Below are 15,541 nucleotides of genomic sequence, written 5' to 3'. Positions count from 1 at the left end.
AGTCGCTGCTGCCTCGGTTGCCCGGGCATTACAGGAGCTGCAAGGCTGCGGCATTGCACTTTCTCACCCAGGGCAGGCTCTGCATAACGCCCGGGAGGCACAGGAGTTTGGTACGGAGGCTGCGGGGTGCAGTTTCTGGCCTCTGCTGTCAGGAGGTCACAAAAAGGGACCGCAGGTGATCTGAGAGAAAACCTCACTCCGTATCTTTCGTGTCTGCTATCAGAAATATGAGTATCTGAGCGGAAGAGTCATGATTTCTTTTCAGAAAGCTACTTAGGCCACATGCATCGTGCATTTGCGAGCTGGCTGGCAGAGAGCGATGGAAAGCCAATATTTACCCGTGCAGTCCTTACTGGCAGTTGCAACGTGTGTTCGCTTTAGCTATGTCCTTTCTTCCCACCTGCCGCGGCCATACGTTGCTCGTTGCCTTAGGGCTGGCCATGCTCTCACCGGGAAACTATAGCTCACGGCAGACCTGAAAACTTTCCGTGTGAAATTTGTAGAGGTGGGAGCACGCCTGCCCTGGGACCCAGCAAAGCGTCCGATGGAGCATCTTTGAGCAGCCTTGCGGCATGCATTGCTATTGGTATGCATGGTGGTCTGGTAAAGACTCAAGTTATGAGACATTTTTCTATTTAACAAAGGCTGCTTCTTCTGTCGAATCTGAGAAAGTGTCAATTTTCTTTATAAAAGGAAGTTCCTTCACTTTTAGACAGTAAAAAAACCCAAACGGGTGGTTTAGCTTTCTCCAGAATGAGGTTGGCTGTCAGTCAGAATATGCCACCCAGTAATGAAGGTCGCGCAGGGAGACAATTTCATGTGGCTATCAATCTCCTGTATTAGCAGCAGACAGTGATGGAGCTGAGGTGGGCTGTCTGTTTGTATCGTGTTTGCATAAGGTCAGGCAGCGAGACAACAGTCGCTCGCAGTCAGTGGGGAAGTGCAGGCAGGCTGCGGTGCGGTGCTAAGGACAGCCTGAAGGTCAAGGCTGACAGGATGACAGGCGTCAGCGCGGGGACGATGCCTCCACGCCTGTCCGGCTCCCTCCTCGGCGGCACGGCCGCTGCACCGCAGCCGGGACGGGAGCAGGACGGCTGCTGGTGGAAATGCACCTCCAGCTTGGGGCTGACCCTGCGGCCGCAGCGGGTGCAAAGATCAAAATGCGATTTGCGGGCTATTTTGGAGCCCTCTTGCTTTATATGTCAGGGTTTGGTTCTCCCTGCCTCCTTTGGGCTCATGGCACTTATTCAGAGCCCTGAAAGCCTGACATAATCTCTCGAAAAGAAGGCTGTAAATCACCACTATTTGCATCACAGTCCCCTTAATTTTTCTGTTAATTTCATCCTTTTCCAAGTAAAAATGGAGCTAAATGTAAATTGCTTGTCCTAAGTTTCGCCTCCTGCAGACACCTGAATATGTAAGGTGCAGGCTGTCGGAAAGGCAGGGGCCAGCAAGAGGCAGCAGCTGCTGAATATCCGCATGGTTTGCTCTTACCTGGGTACTTGCTCTTCACTAAGGCTGAGGAGCTTGAGGCTTTTTTGCTGTTGTGGTCACTAGTGAGTTGGTAACAGGGTTTTGTCCACCAGGTATCACTGGATGCCTTTTGTAAAGTCCTGCCATTATGAAAGATGATGTGATTTCTGACGTATTTACCTACATGACAGGTAAGAGAGGCATAGCGTTATTCAGGCATCCGACAACACACGCTGTGTATTTATTGATGTCTGCTTTCGGTACCACCACCATAGTATTGAGGCTGTCACTTTCCTTTATCAACAGCCCTCCAAAAAAATAGTGAAGGCAAGAAGCAGGAATGGTTTTAAGAGAAAATCATGACTTTGGGTAAAATTATGAAAGGTTTTACATGATCACCCAGGTCTTGCCCTGCCTTCGGTTTCCATGTTTGTCGCTGTCCTCACGTTGGAGGGCTATGACAGTACAGCCGGCGTCATTTGACGTGCAGAGTGATGTGTCAGCGGAGCCTCGCTGCTTCCCTCTCTGTGCACTGGAGAGGCGTTGCGCAGCAGAAAGCTGAGCTCAGATTTCCCAGGCCCGAAGTTGGTGCCTAAATCTTGACGGGTGATTCCTGCCCCTATCGAAGGAGTGGCTTTCAGGAGTGACCTTGGTTTTGCATGTGCCTTTTTTGGATTTAGCCATGTAATAACTTTCTTTTTAAATATTAAAGTTGGCACCAAAAAAGATTCTTTCTATGCTTGCTAATCCCAAACTTTTAAAAATAAGACTAAAATATTGATAGTGTCCATGCTAAGTATTAGAAGAGACTGAGCTTATCAAAATCAGGATGCCAGGCTGAATCCCCTCCAGTCTAATAACAACTGAACAGCATCACTCTCTGTGAGTTGTTCAATGACTATTTACCCAAGGTCCCAGCAGTTACCAGTCTCTCTATTAATGAATTTGATATATCAGTGATTTGCCTTTTCCTCTATAAGCTGTATTTTACAGCATCAAACTTGTTTTCAAGAAGCAGCTCTTTCGATAGCTCGCCTTAGCATTAGCTTTCATTAGTTTTTACAACTGTAAGCCAGCAGAAATAATGTTATTGTCATAAACCTTAAGGAATTGAAAAGTCTGCATAACATATTTGTAATTTTTTCCATTGTATTCTAATTACCTATCTGGCTGTTTCACAAAAAGGCAAGATTTCCATACAGCTAGTTAAAAAAACAAAACAGGACATTTTTGGTCCCTTAAAAGAAGTAGTAAATACATGAACACCTTATCACAGTATCTTCATATGCTTCTCTTAGTACTTTGTGTTTAGTTTCCACGTCTCATTCAGATTAATCGCCCTGGCTGCAGTAAGGCAGGTTCAAATCTGGCATGGCATGATGCCGTAACCTTTCATTAGGTGCCGGCTCCGTGTCCCGACCAGCCCCGTGATAAGTCCACGGCAACACGGCGTGCGTTATGGCTGTCTGTCGGATAGGATCCAGCGTCTGTGCTGAAGGGAGGTGGGTTGCCAGCCACCAGCAGATAACCAGCTCCGTGCGGCCAGCTGACGTGATTCATTACAATGGGTGTAGGATGGCAGGGCTCAGAAACCATCCGGTTCAGCCGCGGTACGTCAGGGGTGTAGATCGCACATGAGAAGCGATGAGCCGTGACTTGGCTCGGCGCTGCGGCGTGGAGGAGAGCCCAAGCAGAATGAAGGCAGGAGTTGGGAGGATGAAATGGCTCCCATGCTCCGCAGCATCTCGAGCAGGCGCAGGGCTGGGCTGAACAAAGAGCTTTCAACCGGCATTTCGCGCACGGTGTGAATTCCCAGAAGAAAGGGGAGTTGGGGAAAATCGATGTTTGCTGAATAAGCTTTTTTCAAGGGGTCTAAACAGGTGGGCTCTTTCAGGTCAGATTTGCTGGGGGAGATGTAGGAGGCAGCAGGCAGGCAGCAGGCAGGCAGCTGTGGTCCTGCCCACGTCCCCAGAGCCAGTCCCCGTCCAAGCGGTGGGACTTTGCACAGGCAAGTCTTCCTGCGAGGGATCCTTTGAAAGCCTATCCTGACACGTGCCGTCCAAGGCACTAATCATCGATGTTTACTGTATAGCTCATATGTGCTGCACCTGGCAACCAGCAAGGGAGCTGAAGGCAGCACGTGTTTTATATTTGAGTTGTTACTTAAAAAATCAAATTATTTGCATCAGTTTTTGACATTGTTTTTTTTCCCTTGGCTCTGTATGCCAGGGCTCACAGTGCGTGCAAAGATCTGTTTGCTACGTGTAAGCAATATTTTCCCCAGTAAAAAAAGTGTAGACAAGTTAAACATAAAAGGTGTAAAAGATGATGTGTCTTTTCATTTATAAGCCGCCATGGTATTTCATACAGGCTTATGTCAAAGAGATTAACCCACTGGAGCTATACTGTATGTTTATAATTGCATACAAATGCATGCTATTGCTTCATATATTAGTCTTTGTTAAAAATCATTTTGATATATTTGTTTTAGCAGCATAACTAGCCCTGGGGGCACTGGGTATAATTAGAAAAGGGCATGGGGGGAGGCGGGGCTTGTAGAATAAAGCAGTGGCCTTAGGATCACAGGTCCTAATTATAATTTATAATTAACCCCGGAATTTGCACAAACCGTCCAAGCTAAACAAGGACTATCATTTTTGCTGTTTAAATTGCAAACCTTTTTTTTAATTTCACCACCTGCTTTGTTGATGTTGTTGTTTTCATGGCTTAAAACTTAAAAAACAAGAGGGGATTAGGAAAGCGGCATTTAAAACTTTTCATATGAAATATTTACAGTGGGAATAGTTGAGAGCCAACATAGTGAATCTGCAGCAGAAGGAGTGATCTGAAACTTGTTTACTTATAATTGAAATTTTCCTTATTTATTTTTCTTGCCTTTTGTGCCCTTCTCCTTCCCTCTCTGCCCACAACTTCTGCCACACACCTCAAGTGTCCGTGAGCAGGAGCTACAGAGAATGGGATGAAATTTTGTTTCCACACAGATGGAGACATTTATGTTGTTTGTTGACCTGAATTCATAGCCCCAAACCCGTTTTGTCCCTCGTGCCTCTCTATATACCATGTACACACAGAACTTTTTTTCACCCTTTTGCTCTCCTCTCATTCCCCTTCACTGCTTCAGCCTAGCAACGATGTGGTTGTGGGTTGCGTGTGAGAACATCCATTTCCTCCAGCTGCATTTTAGCTAGCCTTGCTGCAGAAATGCTGCTCGCTGGAGGAGTCGCTGCTTCTGTCCGTGGGATCAAATAGCAAATATCAAAGTTGAGCTGGAGACCTTTGCTGAAAACAAAATTGCCGATATCAGAACGAGTTCGTGCAACTTGAGCTTCTCCTGGGGATTTTTTTCAGCCCCATCAGCCATGTACTGGAATTGTCTAGAGCACAGAAGTGGATCTTAAATTATAGTGATGCTAAGCTATATATCCTTTGTGTTCTTGCAAAAGGGAAAATAAATATGTTCCCTCAAAAAGATTACATTTTTCAAAGTATATTTGACTTGAATATTTAATTAAGTTTCAAAATTATCGAGCTAATAAGTTAAGTGCAAGGCTTTGGGTAGTGTTTTTCCAGTTCTATGTATATCCTGCATTTGTCACTAATTAATGAGTTCCTAATGCTTCAGCTTATGGGAAGATGAGCAACAAAGATTAACATAACCAGTAAATTGGAAGATGTGCAGCTGGGTTATAGTATTTGAAATTTGACAAAAACATTGGAAGTATTATTATTTGTGACATGGCTCAAGATGGGGGATTGTGAGGAAAGCAAAGATGACAGAACTGGTGCTAACCACTGTGACAACAACTTGAAAAGCAGCCGACATGACATCTTTCCTATCATGCTGCCGAAAATGTCAACTTTGTGAAGGACAGTGAGAAAATGGTTTGCCGAAAATTTGAAAGGTAGATTCAAGAGATGCTCATCATGTCAGATGCAATATAGTCTACAGCTGGGTGAGAAAGGGAGTCCTTGCCGTGGTGATGGCTCTCGGTTGGCAGGCCCTTCCAGACATCCGCGCTGCTCCAAAAATGGCTACAGCTGACCTGTAGATTGTCTCAAGTTTGTAGTGAATGATATGCGAGAGCGGCGTGCATTTACACTGCACAGCAGGCCCTGCATGGAGGGAGCGGTGGCTGGAGCCACCGTGTTTGATGTCCTCCTGGCTCACAAAGACCCCAAGAAAGGCGAAGACCAGGGGGTGACCACAGGTTAAGCCTAAGCGGTCTACGTGCACCTTGGTGGTTGGGCTGGCATCCCTTGGGGTGTTGTGACTTGGGTGAGAGCTGCATCGGCCAGAGATTTGCTCTCCAGAGCCCACCCTTTGTGGTCATGTTGGTCAGTGTTTTCAAAGCGATGCTTCTAGAGCTGCCACTGCCCAGCTGGGACGCGACCGATGCTGTCACGTCAGCCCATTTTGGGTGTCCAACACGAGTCGTTACATGGTGAGCTCTAAATAACCAGGTCTGGCAAAACCGAAGCCCTTTGAATACAGTGAGAGACTGCGATTCATGTGAAAGGACTGCGACCCAACCCGAGCTGTCAGATCCTACCATTAAATCTCGCCAGTTGAGGTTATTGACCCAGCAAAGGGTAACATAACTTTCAGACCATTTCCAGTCCATCAGCAAATCACAGCCAGGGCAGGCAGCTTTTCCTACCTCGTTTGTCAGCGCTGATACAATTAACCTAGTGACAGTCTGTGAGCTGTTACGGGTACAGGGGAGAACTGAATGCCAAAAGTCAAATGAGGGCTTCAACCCTGCCCCTTAATGTACGGCATTTATTGCAATCTGCCTTGAATTATCTGCTCTTCTGCTCGGGAGCAAACCAGGCGCTGCGAGGTGCACAGCATCACAAAAGGCATGAACATCTCTGTCTGAATATTAAATATTTTATGGAACTTTGGAATAAAAATATATTAAGCAGGTTCAGACATTAATTTTTGCTCAACATCTAATTTGGTTTTTTTGTGGCTTGCTCATTTCTTCAAAATAACTAGTCCTAATTAGGTACTAATGAGACCAGATCCATACTTCCAAAACTGTTTATGAAATGTGTTCCCCAGCTGAGACATTTTATCCAAGTTTCAGCCTAAATCTTTTTTCCATTTTTTTTTTCCTTAATACACAACTGAATTTGGCAAATAATCAAGTAAAGATTTCTGATTAAATGCTGTTTAAATTTAAATACATCCCCTGGTATTTGAGTCTTTTTCTGTGTCCATGTTGCAAGTTTTATTTCATGTATATTTAGCTTTAAAATTTTGCAGCAAATATCATACAAGTTTTGCTAGTTCCTCTTCCAAAATGTTTTAATGGTTTATTCACCTGTGTTGGAATATCAGAGTTTGTATTTATGATATTAAGAGCTTACTAAATGCAGGGTCAAGAAGAAGTGCTGGTACAGATTTTATAGCTTTTAATTTTTTATAGCCTTTTTTTTTTTTTTTTTAAGTTTAGGGCCTTTGATTCTTTAAGAGGAAAATAAAGCCAACCAATTAACCCCTGACAGGAGGTTCATTAGAAGCTTTGTAATCCCTTGCCAAGTCTTTTGTATAGCCAAACCAGTCTAGTACTGCGGATTTATGCAGCTTAAGCTGAACACTGGAGGAGGCCTTTAAGTAAGAACATTTGTTCAATTTTAAGACGTCTTACATTGCCTAAAGAGCGCCTGTGCCAGCAGAGTTGCCCAGGAGTACACAAATCCGTAGACTTTGCTTGCCGGCAACGGGAAGCGGTGCCGTTGATTGTCTGCCTGGCCGATTCCTTTGGTGGATGGATTAGGCTCTCGCCCGGACTCTGCTGTGCGGCGTGTTTTGCCGTGTGGGTGTGGGGGAGAAGGAGGGGATTGCTGCTTTCGGCTCTCGGATGGGTTGGCATCGGCAGAGGTACGGGGTGGAAGAGCAGAGGGACCAGTGCATCATCCAGCCCCAGGAGACTGCAGCAGTGTTCGCCTGCACACTGTGCTCTGTGAAAGATGAGAAATGCCCCAAGGCAGCAGGACCTGGGTGTCTCACAACGCTCTCCTGTGCACTCCTGAAATACGAGAGTGTAGTACATAGTCCGAGAAAATCTTTGATAAATTGTATCAATGTGTTAATGTTTATAAATTAAAATTAAATGACTGAGAAGGCATTGCATTTTCAAATACAAAATGCATGTCGTTCTCTAGGCACATTTCGGCAGAATATATTGAAGATGGTTCACTTCAAGAAATCACTATAATGGGGTGATTCAGCGGTTATGAAGGAGTGCAGAATTTTATATTCTGTTTGCATATATGCCTGTTGTTGATATTCTTTTACACTGTGAATTGTGTTAAATTAGCAGCTGAATTTTCCTGCAGAAATGGAGTCCCTATTTTGCCAGCCATGGGCCCAATCCTGCAGTGAGAGCTGGCATTGCTCTCCCTGTCACATACCTATATTTAAAAGGGGATTCTGCTTTTTCCAACTTCTCTATCACAGCAAAAATAAAGGGGGTGAAGGAGTGTCCACATCTAGATTATTGCTCTGAGGGAGGATATTTCTTTCTTTATTTATTTTTGATACCTCGACAGTCGTGCTGCCATGACCACCCGTGTCTCGGCGTGGCATATCCTCTGTCCCGGGTCTCATAGTTGGTGACGTCCCTTTCGGAAAGGGCAGCGTGCTCTGTGCTGTGGGGATGAGTTACCAGGCGAGGTGGAGTCCGAGTCATTCGTGGCATTTCTCCTCCAGGCCTGACGGGATAGGAACTGTGACCGTAGACGAGAAAGAGCGTTTCGAAGAGATCAAGGAGCGGCTTCGTTTGCTTCTGGAGAATCAGATCACGCATTTTAGGTAAAGGCAGAGAGCCCAGGCTGAATGCGAGAGGACTGATTTCCTCCCAGCTCCCTCCTATAAACAGCAAAGCCAAAAGGCAGGTTTTGAATGCATACGGGAATTTTGCATAAGTGACACAGACCTACGCAGGGCAGTGAAGCTTGCACTGTAGCATGTTTGTAGCTGGAGAGGGATTTTAAATATATAACCTTTAAAGGGTATTTCAAACCATCTTGCTCCCATAGGCATGGTAATGCTGTGGATTTTTTTCTAAAATTTAACGACAAAAAAAAATCCCTTGTCCTCTTATTTCTCCGTTCCCCTCTGCTCAGTTATTAGCCATTTATTTTCCCTTCTCTCTAGTATTCAGGCAGGCAGGGCTTTCTGCAGGAATGTCACAGTATAGAAAGGATGGATAGTGCCCCCACAAAACGGGATGCATTGCCCCCTGCACACCAGCCGGGTCCTGGGCGGGTGGTGCAGGTTTGCACGCAGACGGGTGATGTAGGGTCCCTGCGGGAGCCCCTTGGAGCTGCCACTCGCCAGGAATGGTGGCTGGTTCAGCCCGTTACCTACAGCCTGCTGCATCGCCAGGTCTCCGGCTGGAAGTAAATGCCCTTTCCAGAGGGGCTTCTTTTTTTCCATTTTTACAAGAAGATGATATTTAACTCTCTCCTATGAGATCAAAACCTCTCCAGGTGACACCCAGATTTAATAAGCTGCTAAAACTATCAGCTTATTACTACCCCGTGTTCTGTTTTGCTGCCTTAGTGTCCACACCATCAAACCCTTTCAGAAAATTACCTTGTAGAAAGACTGCTCGTTCCAGGCAGAGGGACTAGATATTGGGGCATATTTAGGAAAGCATCTTTATAGTGCTGGAAGGGCTTGTTTGCAGGCACCTGGTCTGATGTTAACGTGATGTGGTTTTTCTAGGTACTGCTTTCCATTCGGCCGTCCGGAAGGTGCGCTGAAAGCTACTCTGTCACTGCTGGAAAGGGTAAGCATAACAGAGAGTAGTTAAAATTACCTGTGTTCATATATCTTTCCATCCGGAAGAGCTTGAGGAACTGCTGGTTTTGCATAGGACGTGTAATTAATCATAGTTAATATTGAAATGCGGGGTATTAGTGGGGTTGTTATCTCTCCTGCCTCAGCTCGGAGGCCAGTGGGTAGCCTGGCCACTAAAGGCAGCACAGCCTGCGTCTGTGTTGATAGTGGAGGTTCTCGCTGGCAAGCATCTATGCCGCAGACCCTTCTAAGCGATGCCTGGCTGCTGTCTGGTGAAATTCCCATCTCAAGGCAGGCTCATTCCCCTCAGGCATAAGAAACCTGCTCACCATCATCCTCCCCATCCCTATTCCTGCCTTCCTGGTGCTCCGACATCCTTCTCACCTCTGCTAACACACCAGGCCAAGCCCAGACCTAAACCCAAGTCAATCAGCAGAGCCTGGGAAGGGCATAACATTGCCTGGCACTGGGGAAGTTGTGATAGATCTTAATGTCATGCCCTAAAAAATCAGCAGCACAGATTTGAGGGTATGCCATAGGGTATGGATGCAGAAGGGGAATAATGCAGCAGGGGTAGGTCCCGCATCTCAAGCTGGCCAAGGTGACCTTGTAGTGGATCCTGCATATTGTACGCATACCCCGAGAGCCAAGCAGCACTAGTGCAGGGAAGGATGAATGTGCTGGGCTTGGAGAAAAGCAGTTCTGTGTGCCCAATGCCACAACAAATCAGATTTTCTTGTGTCAAGGTTCTGATGAAAGACATAGTTACTCCGGTCCCTCAAGAGGAGGTAAAAACAGTCATCCGTAAATGCTTGGAGCAAGCAGCTCTAGTCAATTATACTCGACTATCAGAGTATGCCAAAATTGAAGGTAAGGCTCTTTCTTTGTGAAATTAAAATTTTGTTATATTTCTAGGTGGCAACTGTGGCTGGGAGCTATTTAAAAGAAGTTCATTTGCTATTTATTCACTTGTCAATAAAACTGATGTGATTCTGAATTATTTTTGTGGTGTTGGCTTCAGAAGCAGTTAAGAATGGAAGCTATGCAAAACATTTCTTTTTCTGGAAAAGAGAGAGGAAACAGTTAAAAGGAACTGTAGCTTTTTTTTTTTTTTCTGATCGTTAGTGCATTTGGCCAGTGGTGTAGTATTCAGATTGATGTCGTGGTTTTAAAAAACAAATTGAAAAATACTTGGGATGTCATCTTTGTAGCTGAAGGTATAGTGCAGCTAATTGCTTGTGACAGTGGAGTTCAGGAAACAAATGAAAAATAAGAAAGATGAAAAACTGTTTAATCTATGCTTAATCATTTGTGGCCAATTTAAAATGTCTTTTTTCTGGGAGTGTTTCATTGTCTTTGCAGTTTGCATAGCAGTCATTGATCAGCGATCCCACACTTGCATCAGATTTCTTTGTTGTCACTCTAAATCCGGCATAGCTGATATTATTGACCTTTTAAGTTATGGGAGAATAATAACCAGTGACCAGAGACACATGTGGCCATCAAAAAGACATTTTAAAGCTTGCTAGAGGATACGTGTTAGCTGAAGCTCTATGATCCAGTCGTTCTTTACATGTTAATCAGTTTATGTTGATTCCTTGTTGGCTGTTATTCCCAACTTGAAACTCCTACCCAACTTCCTCCGAGTTCCCAATTGCTTAAACCTGTATGTTCCAGATGAATAGTATGTTCTGCTCTAGACTTTGGGTTTCTGTTGTGTGTGATGTGAAGCTTTCCCACAGCTGAGATTATCATTGTATGCCTCTAGGACAATATTGAGAGGAGAAAAAAACCCCCAAAACTCCCTCTGATTTGTTCTTCGTTCTTGTTTACGTGAAAAATTGGGTTATTACATGACAAATTGTCCAGGTTCTGTACATGACATGTCCTCTCTTTTTCCATTTTTTTTCTGTCTAACGATGCAAATTGTGTACCAGTGGTAATGAATTCATTGTTATGCATCCAGTGAGAAACACTTAAGAATTGGGCACTAAAAGGATGTTTATCAACTCTTGACTTGGTAATGAGTGACAAAAATAGAGAAGGAACAAAGGTTTCATAAGCACTGTATTATCAGGCAATTTATCGAAGTACTCAACTTCACAGGATATTTTAATTGGTGCATTCTGTAAAATGCAATGTTTAAATATACTTGACGAGGATGGAGAAGGACTGAGAATCAAAAGCAGCTTTTCTGTTGATGGATGCTTCTACCCAGGGCTGGCTCCCTTAGGTTCTCTGTGTAAATATCACTAACTCGTTGGTAAGATTTGCTCTCTTCTTTCAGATAAATCTATGCAAAAACAAACTTTATGATCTGTAAGTAAAAATGCATTCATTTCCAAAGTAGAACAGTTAGTGTGTACTTTTCCTTTTGTGCCTCAATTCTTCTTGGTTGTGTTAATTATCTGCCCTCTTTTTTGCACTGTGACTTTTAGGTCTGGGAATACTTTGAAGCAACAAACGTTTTTTTTTCCAGCTACCTTTTCAGAGAAATAGTTCATTCCACACTACCTGCTCTCTTCTGCTTTTCTCCTCCTTTATCCGTGATTGGCCACAGCCACTTTTTGATACTATCTCTACAAAAGTGGTTGTAACACCAATTTCCAAGCATGCTGGGATTGTTAATTTGAACAACCCAACATCCGCCAGCTGCATGCATCAGGTTTTCTCTCATGAGCATAGTCCACTACATGTTCAAATACTTCCTTAGAAGAGCAAATAACAAATTTACCTCCATGAGATGCATTCCTGCGCGCCATACATGGCTTTGAAATCTTGCTTTTTAAAACCTGACATTTGAATAGCCACATGTTTAAGAGAGTTTTATCAGAGATGCAGAACCAAATCAGTGGCAACAGTGCTTGAGGCTATGCTTATGAAGAAATACCTGTGAAAGCCTTAGATACTGAAGGCCGAAATCCTTAGTATCTCGGAGCCTTAAACCAATGGAATTCTATTTCCCTCTATTCATGACGTTTTGATCATTATATTCTTGCAAACAGTTCAGAGCAAACCTCTAGAGTCATGGTCACAGCCTCTTGTGACTCATGGGCATGCTGAATGGTTAATCCAGTAGATCTCCAATTTTAACCCTCCTTTTTTTTCTTTTTTTTTTCCTTCCTTTTATCCTGTTTGTATCCCAAAATACTCTACGGCTACTTTCTTTTTAACCTAATATAAAGTTTTCCTCTGACCTATAGCCTATAACCTCTTTACCTCTGACCTAAGCCTCTTGCATGCCCAAATCCTCTTTTATAGGGAAAAAGAGAGAAATGTATGAGCATCCTGTCTTCTGCTTGGCCTCTCAAGTGATGGATTTAACCATTCGTGAGTACCTACCACCCTCCTCTCCATGCTGTCCTCACTCTTTCTGTTTTCATTACCTCAAGAAAGTCCAGATCCAAACCAACTCACTCTCCTTGCTTCAAGTCTTTTAGCATTGGCTTGTCTGTTGCTTCTGTCTGTGAAACCCAGTGTGAGAAGTCCAGTCACTTTTTATCAGCCTAAACCAGGTTAGACAATTAACCCATCTGTTTGTGATAAACTCAGATCGTCTGTAAGTTTTTTCAGTTCTTCTTTATGTCCGTGACCTGAATGCATTTTTACTTTGCTTCTGTGTAACCCCAATTTGTAAAGTGCTTGTCACTGGTACACAATCAAAAGGTAGCAGCTACATCGGGGAGAAGTGAGCTAGAGGTCAGTTAAAGGACACTTGGAAAAAGCCATCCCTTTGCCTGCGTACAAGATCTTTACCCAGTCCTGTGTATAAGATCGTATAAGGCTGTCCTTTCTCTGTCAGATCTTACGTGTCTCCTGTCCGTTAGCTCTCGAGCGGAAGGATGCGCTTTACTTGCTCTCCTCCTCGATTTTTTTACTTACTCCTTTGCACCGAGCTCTGGAGGGGACATCTCAGCCCCGCTGTCACTTGGAGACCCCCTCTGTGTCCTCAGAGCTCACCCTCTCTGGTTTTCTATTTGTGCAGCGTTTTCTTTCACCTCCGTGAAAGGAGCTTCTTTGGGTAACTCCATGCTTTGGGGGGGCGGGGGGCGAGACGGGGCGACTTTTCTTCTTTTCAAATGTCATATATCACGCATAACTGGGGGGCTGTGCGGTCCACTTGCTCATTAATCCTGCATATCTGTTCTTGTTTCTCTCTTTTCTCTCCTTGTTGCTTTCTCTCTTTCATATAGAGAATCAAAAGGACGCAGGTGAACAATTGTATATGCATTATAAATTGCTAGGACTGTTGAGTTATATTTATTTTGTTTTCTTTTTTCATAGCTCCTTAAGATATGTACTCCTTCAGGCTGAAAATGGAGATGCATTAATACTTAAGGAGTTAATTTGTGCTGTCTACATAATCTCCTTTTCCTCCTTCCTTAGAATAGAGTGTAGACTAGAAATACCTTATAGAAATGTAGTATCTTCTTAGGAGACAGTTTTAGAGGAGAATCTAGCCTTTGTAAAGAGAAAGTTTCTTGTTTTCCAAAAGAACTGCAGCTCATTTTGGGTGAAAAAATGTTGGTGATTTGGCCATTAATTTAACACGCCTAACAAGCACATTTATAATTAAACTAACGTTCATTTTTGTTTTTCATATCTTCTGTTTTATGCCCTGATGGGAGGGCTGGGTTTTTAATTTTTTTTTTATTTTCTATTTTTTTGTTAATGTGTAACAAACGATCCGGTGGGACAGAAGTCGTGTTTGTCTCTCGTTTATAACCTGTGGTGACATGTAACAAGGCAAAGGCTCAGCTCAAGTGCCCGTCTCTTCAGAAGGGATGGTGGAGCTCTGCAGCCCCTGGTCTCGTTTCTGTTGTATCCCGGAGTCCTAGTTCGAAAGTCCTTGAAACCTGAACTGTTCATTTCTTTTTGTGAGTAGATTGTTCTGTTTTGTGGAAAAAAAAAAAAAAAAAAAGAATCGCGTTGATTTTAGCTTTGCAAAGGGAAATTGCTATTAAAAAGCAGTACAAGAGGCTGGGCCAGGTTTTGCCCAGGCTTCCTCAGGCCTCCGCAGCTCAAATTTGGCCCATGATCTACAGCTATTGCGTGACACTAAAATTAATTTTGAATAGCAATAAATATTTAGAAAATGGAGAATAATTTTTCCCTACAGCTATGAGAGGTGCAAATAAACAAATAGCAAATAGAACAATCCCAGCTATTACCGATAACTACGGCGGATTAAAGTGAGCGCAGGCTGTTGTGCATCGAGCACGATAACTGTGCCGAGTATCGCGCTTGCTGGCAGCGGCTCGTCACGTGCTTGCAGTTTAGAAATTCAGAAGGACGTTTTATGGCCCAGCTCGTTTAAAAATAAAACTACTTCTTCTCGATGCTTGGAGCGAGTGAAAGGACGCAGGGAATTGTGACTCCGCTGCTTTGTGCCCACAAATCTCCTGTTGTCTTAAATGAAAATTTTTCGGGCAAGGTCAGCAGGACTCAACTTGAAACCAGTTCCTCAGCTTAAGTGGAGTCAAAAGTGACTGGGTTTTGGCCTGACTTTTTATTTATTTTGCCAGAAGCAAGAATAAAAATAAGATACTGAAAACAACTTCTTCTTAAACACACAAATGTCACCCTTTGATGTCTTTTCTCCTGAAAAGTGTGTAGTCTCTTGCCCTGCTTTAAAAATAGTGATTTGAAATAGAACATTGAACAGAACTTTACGCTTCAACAATTAAAGAGGAATTACTTGCTTTAATTATTAATCAGACGAAACTACTAACACTCAGATTAATAAGTGCAACCTTTTAATAAGTGTTCGCATGTTTATTTATATAAGTCGGGAATCCATCGTTTCTTTAGAAAAGAATAGCTTCTCCATCCCTTAAGCCCAGGATTTGTGAAATGTGCTGCATGGTGTTGGAGTGCCGTGGCACTGAGGGATCCCATGAACACAGTGTGCCACTTTGCACTGCTTGGAGTAGGGTACAGGCACCTTTAGAGATGGTGCCAGCCAAGGCGATAGTTGTCAGTTTGACAATTTATTTTGTGTAGTATAAGGCTTTTTTTTTTTTTTAGTTTTCAGACCGAGTATTTCTCATATTGTGATTTGGTTTTGGTTTCTGTAAAGAGAGGCTTCTTGTGGTACTGCTGAGTTGGTGCAGAGAGATGAGAAGTGAAGGAGAGGTGTGGATGGAGGCAGCTCTCACCTCACTGCTCGGTGCCGGGGTGGCGGAGCAATGGGGCATGGACTGCAAGCGGAAAGTAGCTGAAGAGCAGATGGAC

At 43.8% G+C, this 15,541-nt stretch overlaps 1 protein-coding gene across 8 annotated transcripts in view; it reads left to right on the top strand.

Annotated features, from left to right (window-relative positions):
- CADPS (calcium dependent secretion activator) overlaps positions 1-15,541 on the top strand; it is a 223,542-nt gene that overhangs the window by 142,590 nt on the left and 65,411 nt on the right. For 2 of the 8 annotated variants that reach the window (XM_087743389.1, XM_087743385.1), the window contains exons 14-18: positions 8,213-8,314; positions 9,233-9,296; positions 10,054-10,177; positions 12,569-12,637; positions 13,501-13,518. In XM_087743389.1, the coding sequence (XP_087599515.1) occupies positions 8,213-8,314; positions 9,233-9,296; positions 10,054-10,177; positions 12,569-12,637; positions 13,501-13,518 (377 nt within the window). The remainder of the gene's footprint in view (positions 1-8,212; positions 8,315-9,232; positions 9,297-10,053; positions 10,178-12,568; positions 12,638-13,500; positions 13,519-15,541) is intronic. The other 6 variants (XM_087743392.1, XM_087743387.1, XM_087743391.1 and 3 more) reach the window with 3 other exon arrangements.

The sequence above is a fragment of the Nipponia nippon genome, unplaced genomic scaffold (assembly GCF_047370975.1).
Source record: "Nipponia nippon isolate SJK-2023a ecotype South Korea unplaced genomic scaffold, ASM4737097v1 scaffold_9, whole genome shotgun sequence".
NCBI lineage: Eukaryota > Metazoa > Chordata > Aves > Pelecaniformes > Threskiornithidae > Nipponia > Nipponia nippon.
Note: the sequence above shows the minus strand (reverse complement) of the source record. Positions and strands in the feature narration are given on the sequence as shown.